Below are 20,409 nucleotides of genomic sequence, written 5' to 3' on the forward strand. Positions count from 1 at the left end.
TAATGCCACACAAGTAAAACTGGTTATGTTTTCCTTTTTACAGTACTATCATTTTCCATTATTCAAACTCAGAATGACACAGTACAGCAGTCCCTCGCTAAACCGGATATGTAAGGAGACAGACAATCTGTCAGAAAAAGGTGCCCTGTTTAGAAAAAAAATCACATATATTCCATTTATTTTAAATGTATAAATCATTGTGCTGAATTGACATCAATGTGTTCCCTGTACACTTTACATTATGTAGAAATATAAATCTACAGTAGGCCTATACAGTATGCAGTATATACAGTAGTAAAATCAAATGAATACGTAGCACACTTTCTTTTTACTTTAGCCTGTAGGCTACTGGTAACACAACATGATGCTGCATTGTACACATTACTGTACAACGCGAAAATACAAGGATTATTTTAAATTGAGACAAAATGACTTTATCGCAGTTACACAATTAACACAACATGGATCATGGTGCCGCGTTGAGTTGTTATGATACTGTCGGTACCTATACTGCACGCACTTTACACCAATACATATTTTTTACAATTACATAGAACATTTTACAGTGTATGCATGGCTGCAATTAAAACACAGTCTACAGTACCTGCTACTTTTGTTCTCAGTTGGTATGAGTTAGACATTCTTTGCAAAACTAATTAAATAATTCAGTATTTCAATTATTAACCCACATTTTGTGTTTTGAACCACTGCAAGCTTCCCACCCTTTTCCAACTGATGTATCGCAGTTAGTTTAAACTCTGTAGAGTATGAGTTTATATAGTTTTATTTGAATCATGTACTTAATTTTAGCGATTTAATTGGCTACTTGTATCTGTTCTTCCATTTGTCTTATCTTTGGTGTTAGTGTAACAGCAATTTTGTTTCAGTATGCCTCTTTGAATCATGCAGTTCACAGTGACCGAGCATCACACTTAACTGGATATTGTTGGGAGAAGTACGTTGTGTCGGCATAGCCAAATATACGGTGTCTATATTAACAAGGGACTGTGTACTAATATAGATATTTCAGGTACAAGCAATGTATTAAAATGAAAATGGATTACATCCTCTCACAGTGGCTACTCATTCAATACCCTCACCACTGTCTGGGGTCTATTCATGAAGGGTTAAGGCCTGTCGAAATGAGAAAACAGGAGTACATGGTCGGATTTTGTCCATAGCCGCCTATTTAATGACAGTTGCTATTCATAAGTTAAGCCCCAACCATTTTCGTCAATGAAGGCATATTTTTAACGAGTTGAAAGAAAGGTTAACGATTACCTCATTAGCATAAAGTTTTCATTGGTCCTGAGCGTCAACCTGCTATTTATCAGAGTGAATGACAGCATTTGACAGCATTCGATAACAAGGAGTTATTGATTGCATTCTACAGTCAAGTCTAAACTAATGACAGCCTCGGCAGGCTATTTTTTTAAAGACATGTTTTATTACTACACTTGCTCTGTTGTACAGTTTGACATACCAGTGATTAAGCCTATTTTGAAAAAAAAAAATCTAGCTTTACATGCTTAATATAAATATATACTCACACAAGAATATATTCTCTGGCATAATCATTTTGAAACAGAGTTGTGAAGTGGAGAGCAAGTGGTAGTGATCCGTGGCTGACAGCCATCCTTTTTTTTTTTTATTTCTTTGACCTGTGTTCACCATAAACAGTTTGGACGAATACTGCCTGTGTGAACCTGTTTATTTTCATGGAGCTTTACAATATACAGTATACCAGTGCTGGTGATACAGTCAGTGGGAAATTTGGGCTTGCTTGGCAGTGCTAAAAACACAGAGGCTCGATCAGTGTTTGAAAGGGAGTTTTGGGGTTTTTTATGAGCACCACAAAATGATCCATTTGGTGTACAGTGTGCAACATGGCGTGAAACTTTCACTGATTCATAAACATAAACTCTCCCCTTGATATAATAATAATAATAATAATAATAATAATAATAATAATAATAATAATAATAATAATAATAATAATAATAATAGAGAATTTGTAAGATTATCATTTAAAGTCTGCAAAATTATTATTATTATTATTGTTATTGTTATTGTTATTATTATTATTATTATTATTATTATTATTATTATTAGAATTACAGTATTATTCAAATGTCCTCCTACATGTTTTTTTTTTTTTTTTTTTGGTACTGCAGTTAAGAATGGAAATCTTATGAGCGCGTATGGAAATGTGTTTACCAGCGTTGCCAAACAAAACGAAAATACAAGAAGACTTTTTTTCTCAATAATGATAATGATAATTTTTGGCAGATGTGATAGGGTGATAGGGACATCGGAATCAGGTTTTGCAAACAAATTATTAGCAATGTTCCAAACAAACTGGAAGCTTGAGATATTTTAAACTGATGATGTTTACAGTATGCATGAATATGGTTTGGGCCACCGTGCTTTTAAATACTGCAGAACTGTAGGAGGTCCTGTGCCTAATGCATAAACACAAATGCTTTCTGATAGGGAAAAGATAATTTAAAGGCTTGGATTTCTGTTTCACTTTGGAAATTTAGATTCCAAAATACTACAAAATACAAAATACAAATTGTTTACTACAAAAAATAACTGTAAGCAAACCAACCTCTTTTACTTGTACCTACACTTGATCACTCTTTATGGAGATTGTAGTAGTTTTTGAAAACCAGCTGCCACTGTTGAAAAGAACAAATGCTTTTGATTCTCAAAACAAAAGGGTGCATACTGTAGAAGGTTGTACAAAACATTAGAAATGCCTGCCACTACACTGAATGGGGTTTAGAGCCACAATGTACAACACGTGGGACAATTCAACACGACCAGGCTGCAAGGTGTTCGGATAGTTTTAGAGATACATGACCATTCTCCTTTCTGGAAGTTAGGGGTAGAAATCTGAGACATTAATCTTATTCTTTCAAGACTTTTGTTTGTGAAACATCAGTAATTTGTAATGCCTTGGATACAAGAGCACTGACCAACAGTTGTTAATAGTGTCAGTAACTGCATTGAGGGATTTCATTTCCAGAACACTGTAATTACTGATGTGAAGCACAGCCTATGTGAACCCAGGGTGGGGTGCATATTGCAGTTATTCTTTCAATGTTGTGCCCAACTCCTGTGCAGTACAAATGCTGCTAATAAAGTATGTTTGTTAGTGCATTCTATTAGACTGATTTTAACAAACAAATACCATGGTTATACTACACTGGACCAAGTCAAAACTGTGGATAATGAACTGTATTGCAGCTGCCCATTGGAAGTGGTATTATTAATCATTGGTAATTTCAAACACAAGTGACACCCTTTTCTTGTAAATAAGAAAAGTTTGGTAGTGTCCATGAGTTAAGGTTATAATTGCATTTCCAACTCTGGTCACACCTTATCATAGAGATAATCCATAGAATGACATTGTTCCATACAACAATGTGGCCATTTTATTACCACTTCTTGTATTTTATGTTTTAAAATTCAAAAGGTATGCATTGACTAACCAAGCCCAGTGTACAGAGCCACTGCACCACAGTCTCGGAAAACATTTTTAATGGGCACTCGGGGAATGATTGCTCTTCTTAGGAAACCTGTTTTAACATTAACAATGTAATAACCTTTGTGTAAAGACTATGCATAGACTAATAGGAAGACTGAAAGCTTTTATTTCATAGCAACACCCCCATAATGCTGTAATGTATTTTGTTAATAATAATTTTTGTTTGGCTTCACAACATTAGTGTAATTAAATTAGCTCTAGGGATAAGAATATTAAAGGTTAAAACTGTTTTTTTTTCATGTTTTCTGGAGAGCTCAGTTGTTTAACTAGGTTATGTGGACTACAGCACATTCATCATTCATGATAAGAACTGAGTGCAAGTGTAAAGGATTGTGTTTGGATACAAACACAGCAGGCCTGAGCTCGCCTTTCCAGATAATGAATATAAATAGTCCAGGAATTTAGAAAGACCAGGTGTTACAGGAAATGGCGTTGCGGTGATGTCCGACCAGAAGGAGGAAGCACACACAGGTCAGGTAGCTGCAGTTTACAGGCGCAGCGTGCACCGTTTATTAAATAACACAAAATTAAATACAATATTTAAACAAAAATAAACACTGGTCACAGAACACAAAATAAAAGGTTTAAACAAAAATAAATCACAAACACAAAATACAAATGTAGGTCAGAATGGGCGATTGCCTTCACTGTTCCTATATCTGCTGTTTTTAAATGAATCTCTCCTCTCACTCTCCCATTCTCCACTTCCGAACACCCGGCGTGCAGAGAGCTGCAGGTATTTATGCAAGTGACCATCTCTGATTAGCAACAAATTAATCACTTAATTCAGTAGATGGCCACCTTCTGCACAAGTTTTTAATGTGGATGGGGCTTCCCATCCAAGCTGCAAAACAATGCAAAAACAATAACAAAACAAAACGCACGGCCACCCCGTCATATATATATAAATATAAAACAATAAATACACAAACACAAATACAGTACAGGGGCGGGGGAAACCCTGTTCTAAAAATAAACAACTAAATGTACAGGGCTATTCGCCCTGTTACATGTCCCCCCCTCCCCCCTTGTGCAAAGCACACATGGCCCCAACGGCCACCTCCCCCTCAATCTCAAAGTCCCAGAAGAGGTGTCTGGAGTAATCCATGGCGGTGGCCTTGGTGGGAGGTCCTCCTCCCCCCCATGTCTTCCTGGCTGGTAGCTCCCTCTTCTGTGGCTCCAGACGAACTGTAGCAGGGGGAACTGGTCTTCTGACCTACTGCGAAAGAGCGGCTGGGGGAGCTGGGCGGTGGGAGGCAGGCATCCTTGGGTGGTGTGAGGCAGGCCTCCTTGGGCGGTGCGAGGCAGGGCGACAGCGGACCCTCGGGAGGCGACGGCGGGAGGAGAGCCCGGTCTAGCTGTGGTGTTGGGGTTGGCCCTCTTCGCAGCCACTGCGGCCGGGCGGTTTACCACTGTGCTCCTCTCAGCAACCTATGCAGGGGCTGCTGAGGTCTGGCAGCATCCTGCCCTGGTCCCTTCAGTGCTGAAGGGAGAGGCAGCTCCTGCTTCTCTCCCTCTAGCGGGTAGGTGGAGACAGAGGCCGCTCCTGCTACTCTACTCCTGGTGGTGGAGATAGAGGCAGCTCGTGCTCCTCTTCTCCAGGTGGTGATGGTGGTGGAGACAGAGGCAGCTCCTGCTCCTCTTCTCCAGGTGGTGGTGGTGGTGGAGAAAGAGGCAGCTCCTGCTGTTCTGCTCCTGGCGAAGGCAGCAGGGGCTCCTCCCCTTCTGGCTGCAGTGGGGAAACCAGCAGGCACGCTCCTTCCTCTGGTGGATGTATGAGCGGCATGTAGTCCTCCCACAGGGATGGAGGTGGAACCAGCAGGTATTCTCCCTCTGGCGATGGAGGTGGAACCAGCAGGTATTCTTTCTTTGCTGGTGGTGGTGGGAGTGACACGCCTTCCTCCCATGGCGGTGGAGGTGGAACCAGCAGGTATTCTCCCTCTGCTGGTGGGTACCTGGGCTGCCAACTCAACCCTCTTGGGCTTTGGACGCACCGACTCCCCCCTCTTGGGCTGTGGACGTTCGAGCTCTTCCCAGTCAGGTGCAGGACGTTCGGGCTCCTCCCTCTCAGGCGCAGGACGTTCAGGCTCCTCTCACTCAGGCGCAGGACTTTCGGGCTCCTCCCAGTCCAGGTCTTTGTCACCTCTCTCCCGCTCCTTCCTTCCTCTCTGCCTCCTCCTCACCTCCCTCTCTGTCTTGGCCTGTGGAAATGATGGGGTCTGCTGCTCCAGCAACCATCCAGACGCACAGGACACCGTCCCCATTGAGTAGGCCTTCCAGAAGCAGGGGTCTTCGTATGGGCAGTCCTCTCGGTCATGCCCAAACTCCCTGCACATGATGCTCAGGGGGGCCCCTTCAGCCCTCCACTGCTCCTGCTCGTCCTCCCAGTATGGGGGTCCCAGTCAGGTGGGGTCCCGTGACCACCATCTCCTCTCACCTCTCTCCTTTAGCTGCTGTGGCTTCTTCCAGCTCCTCCTTTTTCCTCCCATCCTTCCTCCTATTCTCCACTCCAAAAAAAAATTATAAAAAAAAAAACGAAACTGCAGTACCCTGCTGCAGTACCTCTTCTGGCCTGAGTCCAGGAGGCCCTGGTGATCCCAGGCTGGACACCACGTGTGGCTGGAAATGGCTGAGCGGTGACGTCAGACCAGAAGAAGGAAGCACACAACAAAGGTATCTGCAGTTCAAAAAGACGCGCTGTGGCACCGTTTATTACAGAACACAAAAATAAATAAAATATTTAAACAAAAATAAACACTGCTCACAGAGCGCAAAAATAAAAGGTTTAAACAAAAATAAATCACAAGCACAAAATACAAATATAGGTCAGGCTGGGGGATTGCCTTCACTGCTCTTATATCTGCTGTTTTTAAATGAATCGCTCCTCTCGCTCTCTGTTTTCCACTTCCAAACACCCACCCGGAGAGCAGAGAGCTGCAGGTATTTATGCAGGTGACCATCTCCCGCAACAAATTAATCACTTAATTAATTCGGGAGATGGCCACCTTCTGCACGGTAAGTGGTTTAATTTATGTCAGGACATTTCATTTATGTACAGTATTGCCTTATAGTTAATTCATGGGAGGCTGTGTGGTCTGGTGGTTAAAGAAAAGGGCTTACTGTGTGATCGTGAGCAAGACACTTAACCTCCTTGTGCTCTGTCTTTCGGGTGAGATGTTGTTGTAAGTGACTCTGCAGCTGATGCATTGTTCACACACCCTGGTCTCTGTAAGTTGCCTTGGATAAAGGCGTCTGCTAACTAAACAAATAATAATATAGTATCTCTCTGTGAGCATAGGTTTAAACACCTAATTGACTGTGTTCTGGTCTTAAGGGATGTGTGATTTGGAAATGGTTCGTTGGAACAAATAATGCACGCCACACTGTGGTACTGGTACTATACAGCATTGGATTATATAGCTATAGATAATCTAGAAGGGGGTAAAACTGTCAGAAGGTAAAATAAAGGTCTCCTGGTTCCTCACACATGAGTACAGAAGTAGTCTCATGAATTAGAATCATGAAGGAGACAAAAAAGCAATATTTTTCAAGAAAACCCCTCGTCACAAGGTCAGAAAGGCTAGGGGCTTCAAAAAATGAACACTAAATTTATCACAACATTCTAAATGAGAATATTTTCCTGCTGGAAAAAGATAAAATAAAAACAAAACACATACCATACACTGAGTGCAAACAGGCCTAAATATCCATCCCTGCTCAGATTCCAGCGTTTGCTTTAGATTTATTGCAGGGATTAAAATTGGAGCTGTTGCAGCCTTCCCTTGGTGGTTCATGATGCCAAGACACTGCCAAATAAGGGTCATAGATACTGTAGCTGTGCCGTCCATCTGCAGATTTTTATTTTTTGGCTTCATTAGAATCCTTCATTGAATTAAGTAATTTCATATTTTGCCTGTACTGAAAAGTCATACAAAGCAATTTATTGTCACAGGTTGGAGACAGTTACTAAGCTGTAAAGTATAAATACATCATCTGGGTGTATAATAAGTTATATATTGTAATCTATTGGGATAAAGATTTTTTTTTTTTTTCACTAGAAGGATAATAATCAGCGATCTGGAGGATTGGTTTTGGTGTATTTTGCTGTATACTGGTAGTTATGTAGGATTAATTTGCAGATGTGCAATATAAGAATGTTGTGGTGGAAATTTACCTTTTAACATTTTTATGTTTATTTTGTACCTTTATTTGTCAAGTATCATGTAATTGACATTCCTCTTTTTTTAATCTGTCTCACTGTCTTCCGCTCTGGTCTATTTCCAGCAGATTGCAAAACTAAGACAGCAGCTCCAGCGCAGCAAGCATAGCAGTCGGCACAGCAAAGAGAAGGAACATCATTCTCCTCTCCATGGCAGCCACACCACAGTCACCCAGACTCAGGTGGGTGAAAAGAGATCATCTGGAACCCTTAGGGTCCTACAGTGTGTACAGGTATGAGGCTGCCGTAGGCAGATTCACTGTGTGCTCGGATCATTAGCACCCTCCTGTGGGTAGCTTGTACTATAATTGTGCCAATCCAGCAGTGTCATAATGGGATCATTTTACTTTCTCAACAATCAAGAACTAATGCTTCAGGATATTGGACGCTATTCACAAAACTTTAATGGCTGTTTCTGATAGTTGAGAGACTGATTTTTTTATTTATTTTTTTTAGTCCTTGTTACATTTAATTAAATCAAGATTGCAGTTTATGAAACCTTTTTTCCACCATTGTTGTTTGAACGCTCTTCAAAAAGAAGGCCTTAAATATTCCTTAAAACAGTATTTAACGTTTTGTGAATATGGTCCATTGACTTCATACTCGACACATAGCTGTACTCCGTCAATATCTCTAAGTTTGTTTGTGGGTGTTGTGCAAGAAAAATTAACTCTTGTTTTATAAAGCTGCAACTGCCTCAGTACCTAGGCATCCTCTATCAGAAACCATTTGAAATAGTAACTTATGTTTGTAATACTATATAAAACCTTCCATGCTAAATGTGTTTCTGCTCTAAGGAGGGAGTACACTTTGCATTATTGTCTAAATGTTTTGTTTACAGCTGTATTCTTTGTTTTTAATTCAATTTAATGGGAATCACATGAATAACAATAAACACATCTCTTATGTCTTTGAATATGTGATCTACAGTCAGCCTACATGCTATTTCTGCCAAAGAAAGAATATCCTGTTCAGACAGAGTACATGTTTATAGCTCTCACACACCACTCCTTAGCAGAGCCTGAACATGGACCATAACAGATTGTTGTCCAGCCATGGTGCTACTGTTTCCTTCTGGCTCAGCCAGGGTTATTTGAATAGGGTATGTATCACATCTCTGTTCTAGTCAGTTCCTGTTCACAGTCCTGTGGCTGCTTTGAACATGCTCCAAGTCGGGGATTCTCAACCTGTTTTTAATCATACCCCACCTTAGCAATTAGTTTTAATGCTGTGTTTGCATTGAAGACACACATGTGAAATATTTTAACAGTGTTCCACCGAGGAATGTCCAGTAACCAATGAATTATTTTAGGGTTTTGAAATATATCCAGGCCACAATTTGACCTTAATTGCAATTTGGCTATGACAGAAAATATTTAATGTGTCTCAAAGCTGACAGAACCATTCTTTAATGTGTCATCTATAGGATAGCACCTCCGCTGTGCTATGGAATTGGTGGTGTTCAGGCCCAGAGAGAAAAGTGTGATACCAACACCTGCAGTATCTGCTGTTCATTGGTCATCTCCCATACAACCACTGTAAAAAAAAAAAAAAATTCTGCTTAGCTTTTGATATCTGAAGAGAACAGAATCATAAAAGTTATTTCTGATTTGTCTGTGCCACGGACTGTAGCCTGATAAGATAAATACAAAAAATTTGACATGGTAATGCTGTGGTATTACTTGATATGCAAAGTTCAGCTGAAGCACAAACATACACTAGCACACTTTTATGGTAGGCCTGATATCGATAAATACAAAAAATTGACATGGTAAAGCTGTTGGTATTACTTGATATGCAAAGTTCAGCTGAAGCACAAACATACACTAGCACACTTATAGCTAAAGTAAATAAATAATAGGTTATTATTTTAAATATATATATATATATATATATATATATATATATATATATATATATACACACACACAAAAATATTTCTGTTTTACAACCGGAACCTGACATACACCATTGTTGTAAAAGGTTAGCTAGCATTGTAAAGAAGGCTTTGAATATAATTTGTTTGTTACTGTCTCAAAAATAAATACCCTATTCAATTTGGTGCCGCAGCATTTGTTTTAAATTGATCAAAATCACTGCGTCGCTTAAAAGAGGGTGGCCTTTATACAAGGGTGACCTTTATTAATAATACTACGATTTTTAAACGCTGCAATATTTTATTATTACATGATTTATTACATTTCAGAAGTATCGCGTTTGCTTATTTTGTGTATGTAGCAGCATGTGGCTAATCGATTTTGACTACAGTACATTTTTCGGTGATAGTTACCAAGAGTGTGACGTAGATGTTTTCCGCACCAAAAATCACCTACGAATATCAGTTTGATTTCTGTAAAAACCACAATATATCCTTGTAAGACAGCAGTCTCGTAGGATCCGCCTGTCAGTCATGGCGATGACACAGAGAGGTGGGGAAGAGGGTGTGGGCTTTCCCTCTCTCTGAGTGACTGTTTGGGAATACACAGAGATACTGACATAAAACGTCAGAAAGCCTGCCGAGAAATAATTTAAAGAAAAATAGAAGAAATAATTATGTACCCGAGGAGATATTTTTTAGCCCACCACCTTTCCACCATCCTACTCAGTTATTTTTTTTCTCACTGTTACTTGATGTTTGTAATTTCTCTGTAAGAGAAACCGAAACTAAATCTTCTCATTTCTTTCAGAATTGTACTACCATAAAATAAAATGTGCTTACTATGTGTGTGTACATTAGTTTGTAAATTACGTACGGGGGCGTTACATGTACATAGTCAGCTTGTTTATTTGTTTACTGTGTGTGTGTGTGTTTTTTAGTGGGGGAGGGGATACCTTAATGTTTCTTTATTGATAGTGGCGTTTAAGCTGAAATATGACGGCGGCCTCAATATCATAGGGCGTCTTTAATTCGTGGGCGGCATCAAATTGAAGTAATACGGTATTCATCATTTACAACCTTGGCCTTGCATTTGGTTGGAAAGGTTATTCATGAGTCATTTTATCTTTTCCCTTTATGCATGTTGTTGTTTTTTTTTTTTCTCGTTGTGTATTGTTCTCTGGCACCAATAACCTCTGCATGTGTACATGTGTCTTTCTTAAATATTTTTAGTCTGCCATATCTTTTTTATCAGACAGGCTGCTTTTGTCATCACTTTGGTAATTAACTGGAAGCTGGGTCATTTGCATAGTATTATTAAAATCACACAAGATCATAACTGTGTAAAAAGAGATGCTTTAATGACTACAGTAATCAGGAAGAGAAACTGAGGAAGCAGAACTAAATTCTGCCATACTTTGTACTGTAGGTGCACAAATGTGATTGATTAATACAGTGACGGTAATAACCTTTGTAACATTTTCACCTTACAGTAAGCCTTGATCACTGTATTTATGTCTCCTCAGTTTAGCAGTTGAGCATTCCATATACCTTTTAAAGTGAAGCAGACCTGTATACAGAAACAAACTGTTTGAAGTCAGTTGAGCAGATGGCTTGCATGTGACAAAGATAGTCTTCCTCTGTTGGTTGTACTGAAGGGGGAGATTACTGTGTGCAGCAGTTTTTTTCTTCATGTCTGTTAGTTCATGATATAACTGACTGGGTGGCTTTCTTCTACATCTGTCAGCATTTTACTGTATGTTTATTTGGAAGTAAGTTTTTATATATTTTAATTGGGGCTTGTGCTCACTGTATTATGTTTCTTGTTTTATATTCACAGTCCTTACCTTATACTAAATAGACAATTTAAACATGGATTCAAATTTTGCTATTACCTTTTAAAAAAAACTAAACAGACATTTTTGCTAGTGCCTTCTTCATTGTATTTCCTTATAAATCTTGACTGAATGAATTAACTGCAAGACCAGGGTTTTCCCCAGGAATTGTGTACAGTTGTGTGGCAGAGCATTATCGCCAGGAGCACTTCTAACGCAAAAATAAAACTGCCTTACCTTAAATGTACAAGACAAAGAATTATAATAATAATAATGAATAACAATCCACCCTAATTCATACCCAGTCTTTTTTGTGTTTATAGTAGAGCTTACACATCATACCACCCAATTCCTTGCTGTAAAAAAGCCATTTTTTTCTCACATAACATCATTCCAACTATCACAATGTTTCTTTTTTTTTTTACACACTTGCCCTTCTGCGGTTCTTCCAGTTCTACAAGTTGCTCTTCATTGACTATAATCAGGCCGCTGGTTTTCATTTTCTACATTTTCTTATTCATCATCCATTTCAGTTTGGTAATTTCCACATTCATCGTCACCATTTCTTGCTTAGAAGATAATCTTATTTTTTTAGCAGTCATTTTAACGTTTCAGCCTCTCAAAGTGCTTAAAACGGAAAACCCACCCCTTCAACTCTCTGATTGGTTAAATGTAGTGTCAAGACGCAACACAGCTGTCTTGTGGTTCCAAGATTTTTTTTGTTTTAACCTAGCGCCTGCAAGTGATCTAGTCTGCTAGCAGCACAAACAATCCTTATCGTTAAAGGCACAGTAGCATCTGCAAGACGGGCGGATCAGGGTTGTTCAGCGACAGTCACTTAGCCAGATGCCCGTCCAGCTGAAAAGGCCTGGGGAGAACCCTGAAGACACATGCAATCCTAAAAAGGTAGCAGAGAAGTAAGTGAGTGAACAGGATAATTGTCCAGCAGTTCACCAGCACACATGGAACCAATCAGAAAATAAAGCCATTTTATGTGTGGTCTTGTGGGATCACTAAAATCTGCAGTCTTTTGTGGATTTAACGTCTGCTGATGTTGAGGGTAAAAAGATTAATAAAGATGAATTTGAAATCCCTTGTGTCCATCTTGTGGACCTCTTTAACACACCTATGCTCCATTTGTTCTGGTAGCACGCTGCCAGCCTTAAAGAAGGTGTTTCCAGACATATTGACATACTTCCGCTACTTCTTGGAGTGATCCATCTGGTAGTTGCAATATTGTGATTACTGATACTGCTGAATGTTTGTTATAGTGTCAAAGTGTAGTTTGATAGCATGTTGCCTGTTAAGTCAATAAGATTTTTTTTTTTTTTATGATTTCCATAGGCATCTGTGTCAAGCTCAGTCCCAATGCCATTATCAAACATTCCAGTGCCAAAGTCCGCAATTTCCCGAGTACCAAGCAGCATGGAGGGAATAAATCATGAACTGGAGAAAGTGTTTATTAAAAATAATGAAGAGAAGGAAGAGTTGAAGGTATGTTGTCTATATGCATCTCCTTCGTTAAAATGCACTGTTTTATTGTTCAGTTGATACAAATACAGTTGGTTCAGTTTTCAGGATAATTTTCTATTCAAAAGGTCCTATTAAAGATAATAATATATATATATATATATATAATATATTATTATAATATATTCATATATATAGTGACAAGCAGTGGCTGGTTATATATAGTGCAGCAGTGGCTGGTTAACATATGGATTTTGGATTCACACTGAGGCAGTTATTTTCAAGGAAACATAATGGTGATTACCATTGAGTAAGGGCTTTTTAATGTAATTTTACAGTTTTCCTTTTTTTCAAAAGAGAGAAGGTTGTAAGGTTATGTTATGGCAAAAGAAAAACAAAACCAACCTATTATTTCTCAATATTGCCCCTAGATTTATTTGATTGAAAGTAAACTCAAAAGTTTAGGTAATGCTGTGTAGTTGTTGCTGATGCCCTGAGAGTGCCAGGAGCACGTAACTTTTATCTTGGGGGAGGAGTAAATGTAAAACGACTTACTAAAATAGATATGTAACTGGGTAACAGATTTTTTGTGTGTGATAAGTCCTATCCACACAAACAAAATGACAGTTTTTGAAGATAACCCTCTAAGGGGTAGATGTAGTAATGTGTTGCATCTGTCGCAATCGTTGCAAACCAGTCAGAGTGTGACGTGAAATGTACTAAACCAATGCAGCACTGTTAGCATCATTTTAATGAAGGTTTTGCAGCCACAGTTCTTATTTGCCCTATAGCCTTAAATGAATATGTAAGTCTGGGCATTCCTGCAGAAATTTGCAAAAACAGGGTGGAGATAGTGCAAATGAGGGATCAACAATACTGTAATGAAATGTACTAAAGCTGCACGCAATTGCGACACTTACAGTTGCATCAATTTGTTAAGTTTAACTTTTAAAAGGATGTTTTAAACAGTCACAGTTGTTGCTGGCATTTCCCAGTCTGTTTTTTCTCGTGTGTTGCCAGTTGTGCTCAATGTATTTTTTGAGATGAACAACCAAGTACCTAATTTTCACTAAAGTGAGGGTGTACTTACAAGCCTTGAAAATAAATTTCAAGGACTTTTCTGGTTTTCCCAGCATGTTGGGAGCAGTAGACTGCACACACTCAACTGCCGCTATTTTATTTGAAGAAAATGTCGCACAACTCTCGATAAGAACATGGAAATAACATTTCAATTAATAAATTAGCATGTCTCTTCATTAACATATTTTTTTCTTAGTACATATGACAAAATGTGCACTTTGCGAATTGTCGTGACGAAATTGCACTGCGACTGGCTCATCTTGGTACAACTATCCTAAGTCTATTATGACAATGATTACTGTAGGAAATGTGAGCTTGTTCAAATCCATGGCCATCAGAAAAAACAAACCAAAAAAACGAAGGGACTGCAGTTCAGTTTTATTTATTTTCTTCCTTTCCAGATGCTTTTTTTTTTTTTCAGTTTGACCACAAAAAAATATTTATACGATGTAACAACCACCAAGCATGTGTTTGTGACAGCAGTTTGCACTTTTGTTAGGGATTGTACATTTTCAGTTTTACAGGATATGTTTAAACCATGGTGGTGCTTAAATTGCTCAAAGCATTAAGCTGCTAATCTTGTAAAATCAACAAAAAGGCACAACACTAGAGATGCCTGCAGGCCATTGTGTGGTAAGGTATGAAAACTAGATGCCATAAAGTAGGTACTGTATTTAAAAATATAATTCTGACATGTTAACATCTGTCATATTGTCTGGAATATCAATATCACCTATCATGTGCTGCCAATGAAAGATGAACAGCCTCAATCAGCTCATTGCAAAGGTTGCTCTTAAACCTGACAATGTGATGAACAGCATAATAAAGTGCAGCAAATGGCTTTTTCTTAGTCCAACACTTCAGTCATTTTCAAATTATTCAGACTTCATACTCATCAAAATGAGGAAATTGGTTTTGTGCCATTGTTATTCACTGCAAATTTGTTATTTGCCTTTTTGTAACTTAACAGCTGCATCTGGGTTTTCCAAATAACCCAAAACGACCTCCCATTTCCCACATATGCTGCACAACATACTAGATTTATTTATCGATGTATTTAATAATTTATTTTAATGATAAACAGAATGTAAACAACTAAAAGCAAATTTGACAAATAGGATTAACGTGTGTGTGTGTGTGTGTGTGTGTGTGTGTCTGTGTCTGTGTGTCTGTGCTTGTTTTGAAGGCTTTACACTTTCAGTTTGAGCTGGTGGAAAGGAAGCTGTTGAGGTTATGAATATATTTTGATATTTAGAAGATTGCATAAATAAACATAAGGAGAGTACCCTATTTCTCCTACCCTTGCCAGTTTCCCCCACCTGGGGATAATCATATCCATCTGACATCTGCATTGCATGCTTACATTGTTTCGAGCAAGTGGAGGAGATTTAAGATCACTTAATTTGCTTGCCCACTCCATAGCTAATCTGATAAACTACCTTAACTATATTTAAGCCTGTTGTACCCTAGGTAGAGATGTATGTAATGTTTACATTTACCCCAGGATTCCAATGAACTCTATATTACTTCCTTGGGGTATAATGTATTTAACCCACCTGAAGCAGCCAATAAGAATCATCCTTGGTTTAACATTTATCTTACTAATGTGATTTCAGAACCATAATTGGGTTTATTGTCTTTATAGATTGGCTGCTTTGATCATATTTCCACACTGAATGAATTTGGGGCAGTGAGCAAACCATATTAACCAGAACTTTCTGCGGGAGATTGAGTGTTTTATGGGATGATATGGTGATTTATTTTTGTTCTGTCTTCAGTCCCTGGAGGTCCCCGATGGCCGGCGAGCTCCATTCCCTCCTCACTATCGCAGCAGCAGCACCCGCAGCATCGACACACAGACGCCCTCGGTCCAGGAGAGGAGCAGCAGCTGCAGTAGCCATTCACCAGGCGTCTCCCCCTTCTGCCCTCCTGGATCTCAGGATGGAAGCCCCTGCTCGGCAGAGGACCTACTGCATGACAGGGACAAAGGTGAGACGGAGTCGTCTACACTGCAGCGTGGAGGTCTTCCTACCAAGCCACCTGCTGCCAGTTTATCTTTCAACATGTTTAAAATGTATAAAAAAAAAAATCATTGCAGGGTATCTGTGATGCAAGCCGAAATATCATAGTGCTGGGTTTTTCACATTTCAATACTCTTTCAATATATAAACAAATAATCTTTTGAATTCTGAATTAGTTTGAAAAACAAAAAGTTTAATTCCTACCGTACTACCATATAATTTGTACCAATATTATTAGTGCTGGGACGAACACAGGATTTTCATGTTTGGATATTTAAATATGCGTTCGGATATTCGTTCATTTTCAAAAAGTAATAAAAGACATTATATTGCTCAGAACACAGACAGAGACAGCAGGGGCAGGGGGCATGGCCTCTGTGTATGCCTTTATTTTACAGCAAGACGTCACAACATGTGACATGTTAAAGCAGAAAAATATCATAAGAGTAAAGAATACATTGTGTAGGCCTTGCTTTACTCCCGGGAATTAACTACAAAACAAAGGGTAACAAATAACAGTTCAAGTTAAACATTGTTTTGTTTATTCCCAGAATAAATAGCACATAAAGTTGACTCTGAATTTTATTATTTTATTTATTTACTTTTTTTCATTCCTTGCCATTGACATTTCTTCATAGTAAACAGTGGCCAGAGACACGTTTACTTGTGCCTTTTTTGTAGCTGAACAAGCAAACGAAAAATGAAATTTAACTTTAAACACTTCAGATAAAAAAAAAACGTCGAAATGGCGTTGTAAAATGAAGAGGAAAAAACCTCACTGCTGTGGTTCTCGTTTATTACATTCCTGTGACAGAAATACAATGAATTTTGGTTGTAAATCTCCCTCCCTACCTGTGAGGGCGCTTAAGTAGCGAGGACAGAGTTCTTTGGACGGGCTGGTCTGACAGTGTTTTCCCCGGGTCGGGAAGTCGGTCAGCCTGGAAGAAGGCGAGACTCCATTGCAAGAACGTATTGACCCGGAAGGGAAACGACATAGCAGTTGCAGATTTTAAAGGCAGCTGCACTCGTTTAATCTGTTCCTTTGAAATAAACCCGGAAGGACCCATGCAGTAATTGTGAGATATCATGAGTGTTTGTTTGTCTTGTCTATAATTGTTACTTGTGTTTTCATAGACAGCTAACACGTTCCGGAGCTGTCGCTAAGGGACAGCATAAAACCCGGAACAGCACTGCACTATTGTCATGCATTAAACTGTATCACCCGCCACGAGCAGCACGCACTAGTGACCGTGTTTGTATATTGTGGGAGAGATACCTTTGTTTATTGTTTTGGACAGGAAACCCATTATTATTTACCACATGCATTACACATTGCTGTGTATTGCCAGGGATCATTGTTTTGGTCATCAGACCTGGATTATAAAATAGCAAGTCAATTAACCTCCTTGTGCTCCATCTTTCGGGTGAGATGTTGTTGTAAGTGACTCTGCAGCTGGTGCATAGTTCACACACCCTGGTCTTGTATCTTGTAAAGCACTCTGTGATGGTGGTCCACTATGAAAGGTGCTATATAAAGATTATTATTATTATTAATATTACACAATAAACCACTTTGCCACAATTCCACATAACAAATGGCACTAAAAAGATACAATATATACAATCTATATAAAAATCACTACACAACATTTCCAGCAAGTTGGGCACTGTTTAAGTGAGGCATTTCAGAATGACAAGCTTGCCTTTTTTCTGTCCCATAAGATTCCGACTCACTCTAAAGCAGCACGGTGGTTTTTGACCCACATGGCATTCCATAGAGATCATGCATAATCTGGTTTGGTTACTTTTTGCTGTCTAGAACTTTTAAACAGAGTCTCGAGAGATTTTTTTTTTTTTGTTTTTTTTAATATATATATATATATATATATATATATATGAATCACATATCACAGAGTTCTTTTTCATTTGCTATGTTTGAAACTAGCGCAACATCTGGTAATTTCTAGCGAATAAGAATATCTGGATTTGTATCCGAGTACATGTCAAAAAATATTCATTTGATTATTCAGATATTTGTCCCAGCACTAAATATTATTGCAATGAACCAGTACGCCATTCAAATGCCTATGAAATAAAGGACGGGAACACTTTCAGTACAGTCAAATGTGTGTTTATTTCAGACATCACTTATGCACTGATTTTATTTGCATGACATCTTTGTGATATATTAATTTATATATTATGCAATTTTGCCACTGAATACATTTCAAGCTTTGTTTGTTTGAATATTCCAAAGCACTAAAATATCAAGACTTTCATTAGAGGGAGGCTGAATTTCATAAACAAGGGTCATCTGATGTCATCTGGGTATCTCATATCTTTCTCTTGTTAACTGTATGAGAAGCGGGGTATTGCCTGCATTGTAGTCCAGCATATAAATGGATTTACAGTTATTTTGCATGTTTTGTAACTAGATCACTGAAGTACAGGTTAGAGCTATGGATGACATCATAGTTAAAAATGTTAATCAATCAAACAGTTCAGGAAGATGCTGGAGGAGATGCATCAGTGTGAGGTAATTTAATCACAGCACTTTTTGTTGACTTAAATTGAGGCAATTGAATTTAGGACTTTCTACACTCTGGTGATTGAATTGGAGGGTATTCAGAATAGTAATGTTTGAAATCCATATGTGATGTGAATTGCTTATTCGTTCAGCCAGATCCCGTACCAAGCTATAGTGCAGAGGTTTGGCCATACAGATTTGACATTATGCATTAGTGCCCCCTGCAGAAAACCTATTGTGGTCAAAAAGAGAAAGGGGTAAATATGTTTACAGATCGTTGTGCTGAACCCCTCACTGGGTCCAGTAATGGGGCTTCACTAGGATTTCTTCTCAGTTTTAACAATGTTATGTTTCCTCTCTAAGCAGTTGTCTGTTCTCACTTGTTTTTTGGTTGACAGCCGATTCCTAAATGTACACCTTGCTTTCACTTGTGAATAAAAGTAGGGGCTTGTTTGAGATTAGAAAAGGTAAATGGTTGTTCCTCACATGCAATACGAGATACATTATCTTGAAGAAACAGCAAAAGGAAATTCAACTAGTCCTATGTTTCTTTAGATTTAATTACCAGGGAATTATCGAGAGGCAGACATTTGTCACTTTTTCATGCTTCTCCTGGCTGCTGTACAGATGATGGAATCACTGTCTTTGGCTCTGTAATGAAATCCACAACACTGCTGGCAGTAGCCTTTTAAAGAGCTCACTTAGTGTAATCATGGGGATTATTCTCCGTCTTCACTTGCTGTTCAAACAAAGAGAGGAACAATCTGCTCTTCCACTATATGCCATGACCATGTACCTGATTGTGCTGTTTCATTCCTAACACATGAGCCTCAGTAATTGCTCTATTTATCAGCTGTTACTAGGCTTTTACTCCATGAGCTCTTAGGGCTTTAAGAAAAAACTTTTATTCCTGGTCATTGTTTGAGAAAGTCCATCACATTCAGTACTGTTTGAGTGCCTTGCATGAATGATTTACCAGCAGATTTTCAAATGCGAACTGGAAGAGGCAGGTGCTGGAAATTGAGACTCAGGGTGTCTGAGAGGCCTGTTGTTTCACTCTACTTAATGAAAATAGTTTCATATTTTGTAGTATTCTGTATTCTGATGAAGCCACAGCCCTTTCAGTTATAGATATAAAAATATAGATATCCAAGACATGATGGTCCACAGAAATAGACAGAGTTAATATAATGTGTTAGATTTGTAATGAGAGTAATAATATTAGTTACTTTCCGCAAAAAATAAACAAGCTTGTCTCGTTACCTTTTATCTGTTATACATCTACATTAATTCCTAATCTACATTAATGACTTAGATTCTGGTATAGTAAGCAAACTTGTTAAATTTGCAGACGACACAAAAATAGGAGGAGTGGCAAACACTGTTGCAGCAGCAAAGGTCATTCAAAATGATCTAGACAGCATTCAGAACTTGGCAGACACATGGCAAATAACATTTAATATAGAAAGGTGTAAGGTACTGCTCACAGACAGTAAAACTGTGCATTATAAATACCATATGGGAGATACTGAAATTGAAGAAGGATTTATGAAAAAGACCTAGGAGTTTATGTTAACTCAGAAATGTCTTCATCTAGACCAGCAGTTTTCAAACTGGGATAAGTGTACCCCTGGGGTTACACAAGCTGTTGTCAGGGGGTATGGAGAAGAATCTTGTAATGGCAGACCACTTTTTTTTTTTTACCAGTTGTAGTACTTTAGGACTGAGCAATCGAATCAACAATGTTGAATCTCCTTTCAAATAAAACCACAAACGTACTGGTGCATATTTCCTTTGTGTTGGGCGAGGTTAACTCTATAAACACCTA

General features: G+C 38.6%; 1 protein-coding gene across 3 annotated transcripts in view; it reads left to right on the forward strand.

Moving 5' to 3' along the window:
* LOC121313572 (glucocorticoid-induced transcript 1 protein-like) overlaps nt 1-20,409 on the forward strand; it is a 77,638-nt gene that overhangs the window by 48,586 nt on the left and 8,643 nt on the right. The window contains exons 4-6 of one of the 3 annotated variants that reach the window (XM_041246248.1): nt 7,838-7,954; nt 12,828-12,977; nt 15,812-16,022. In XM_041246248.1, the coding sequence (XP_041102182.1) occupies nt 7,838-7,954; nt 12,828-12,977; nt 15,812-16,022 (478 nt within the window). The remainder of the gene's footprint in view (nt 1-7,837; nt 7,955-12,827; nt 12,978-15,811; nt 16,023-20,409) is intronic. The other 2 variants (XM_041246249.1, XM_041246250.1) reach the window with 2 other exon arrangements.

The sequence above is a fragment of the Polyodon spathula genome, chromosome 3 (assembly GCF_017654505.1).
Source record: "Polyodon spathula isolate WHYD16114869_AA chromosome 3, ASM1765450v1, whole genome shotgun sequence".
Taxonomy (NCBI): domain Eukaryota; kingdom Metazoa; phylum Chordata; class Actinopteri; order Acipenseriformes; family Polyodontidae; genus Polyodon; species Polyodon spathula.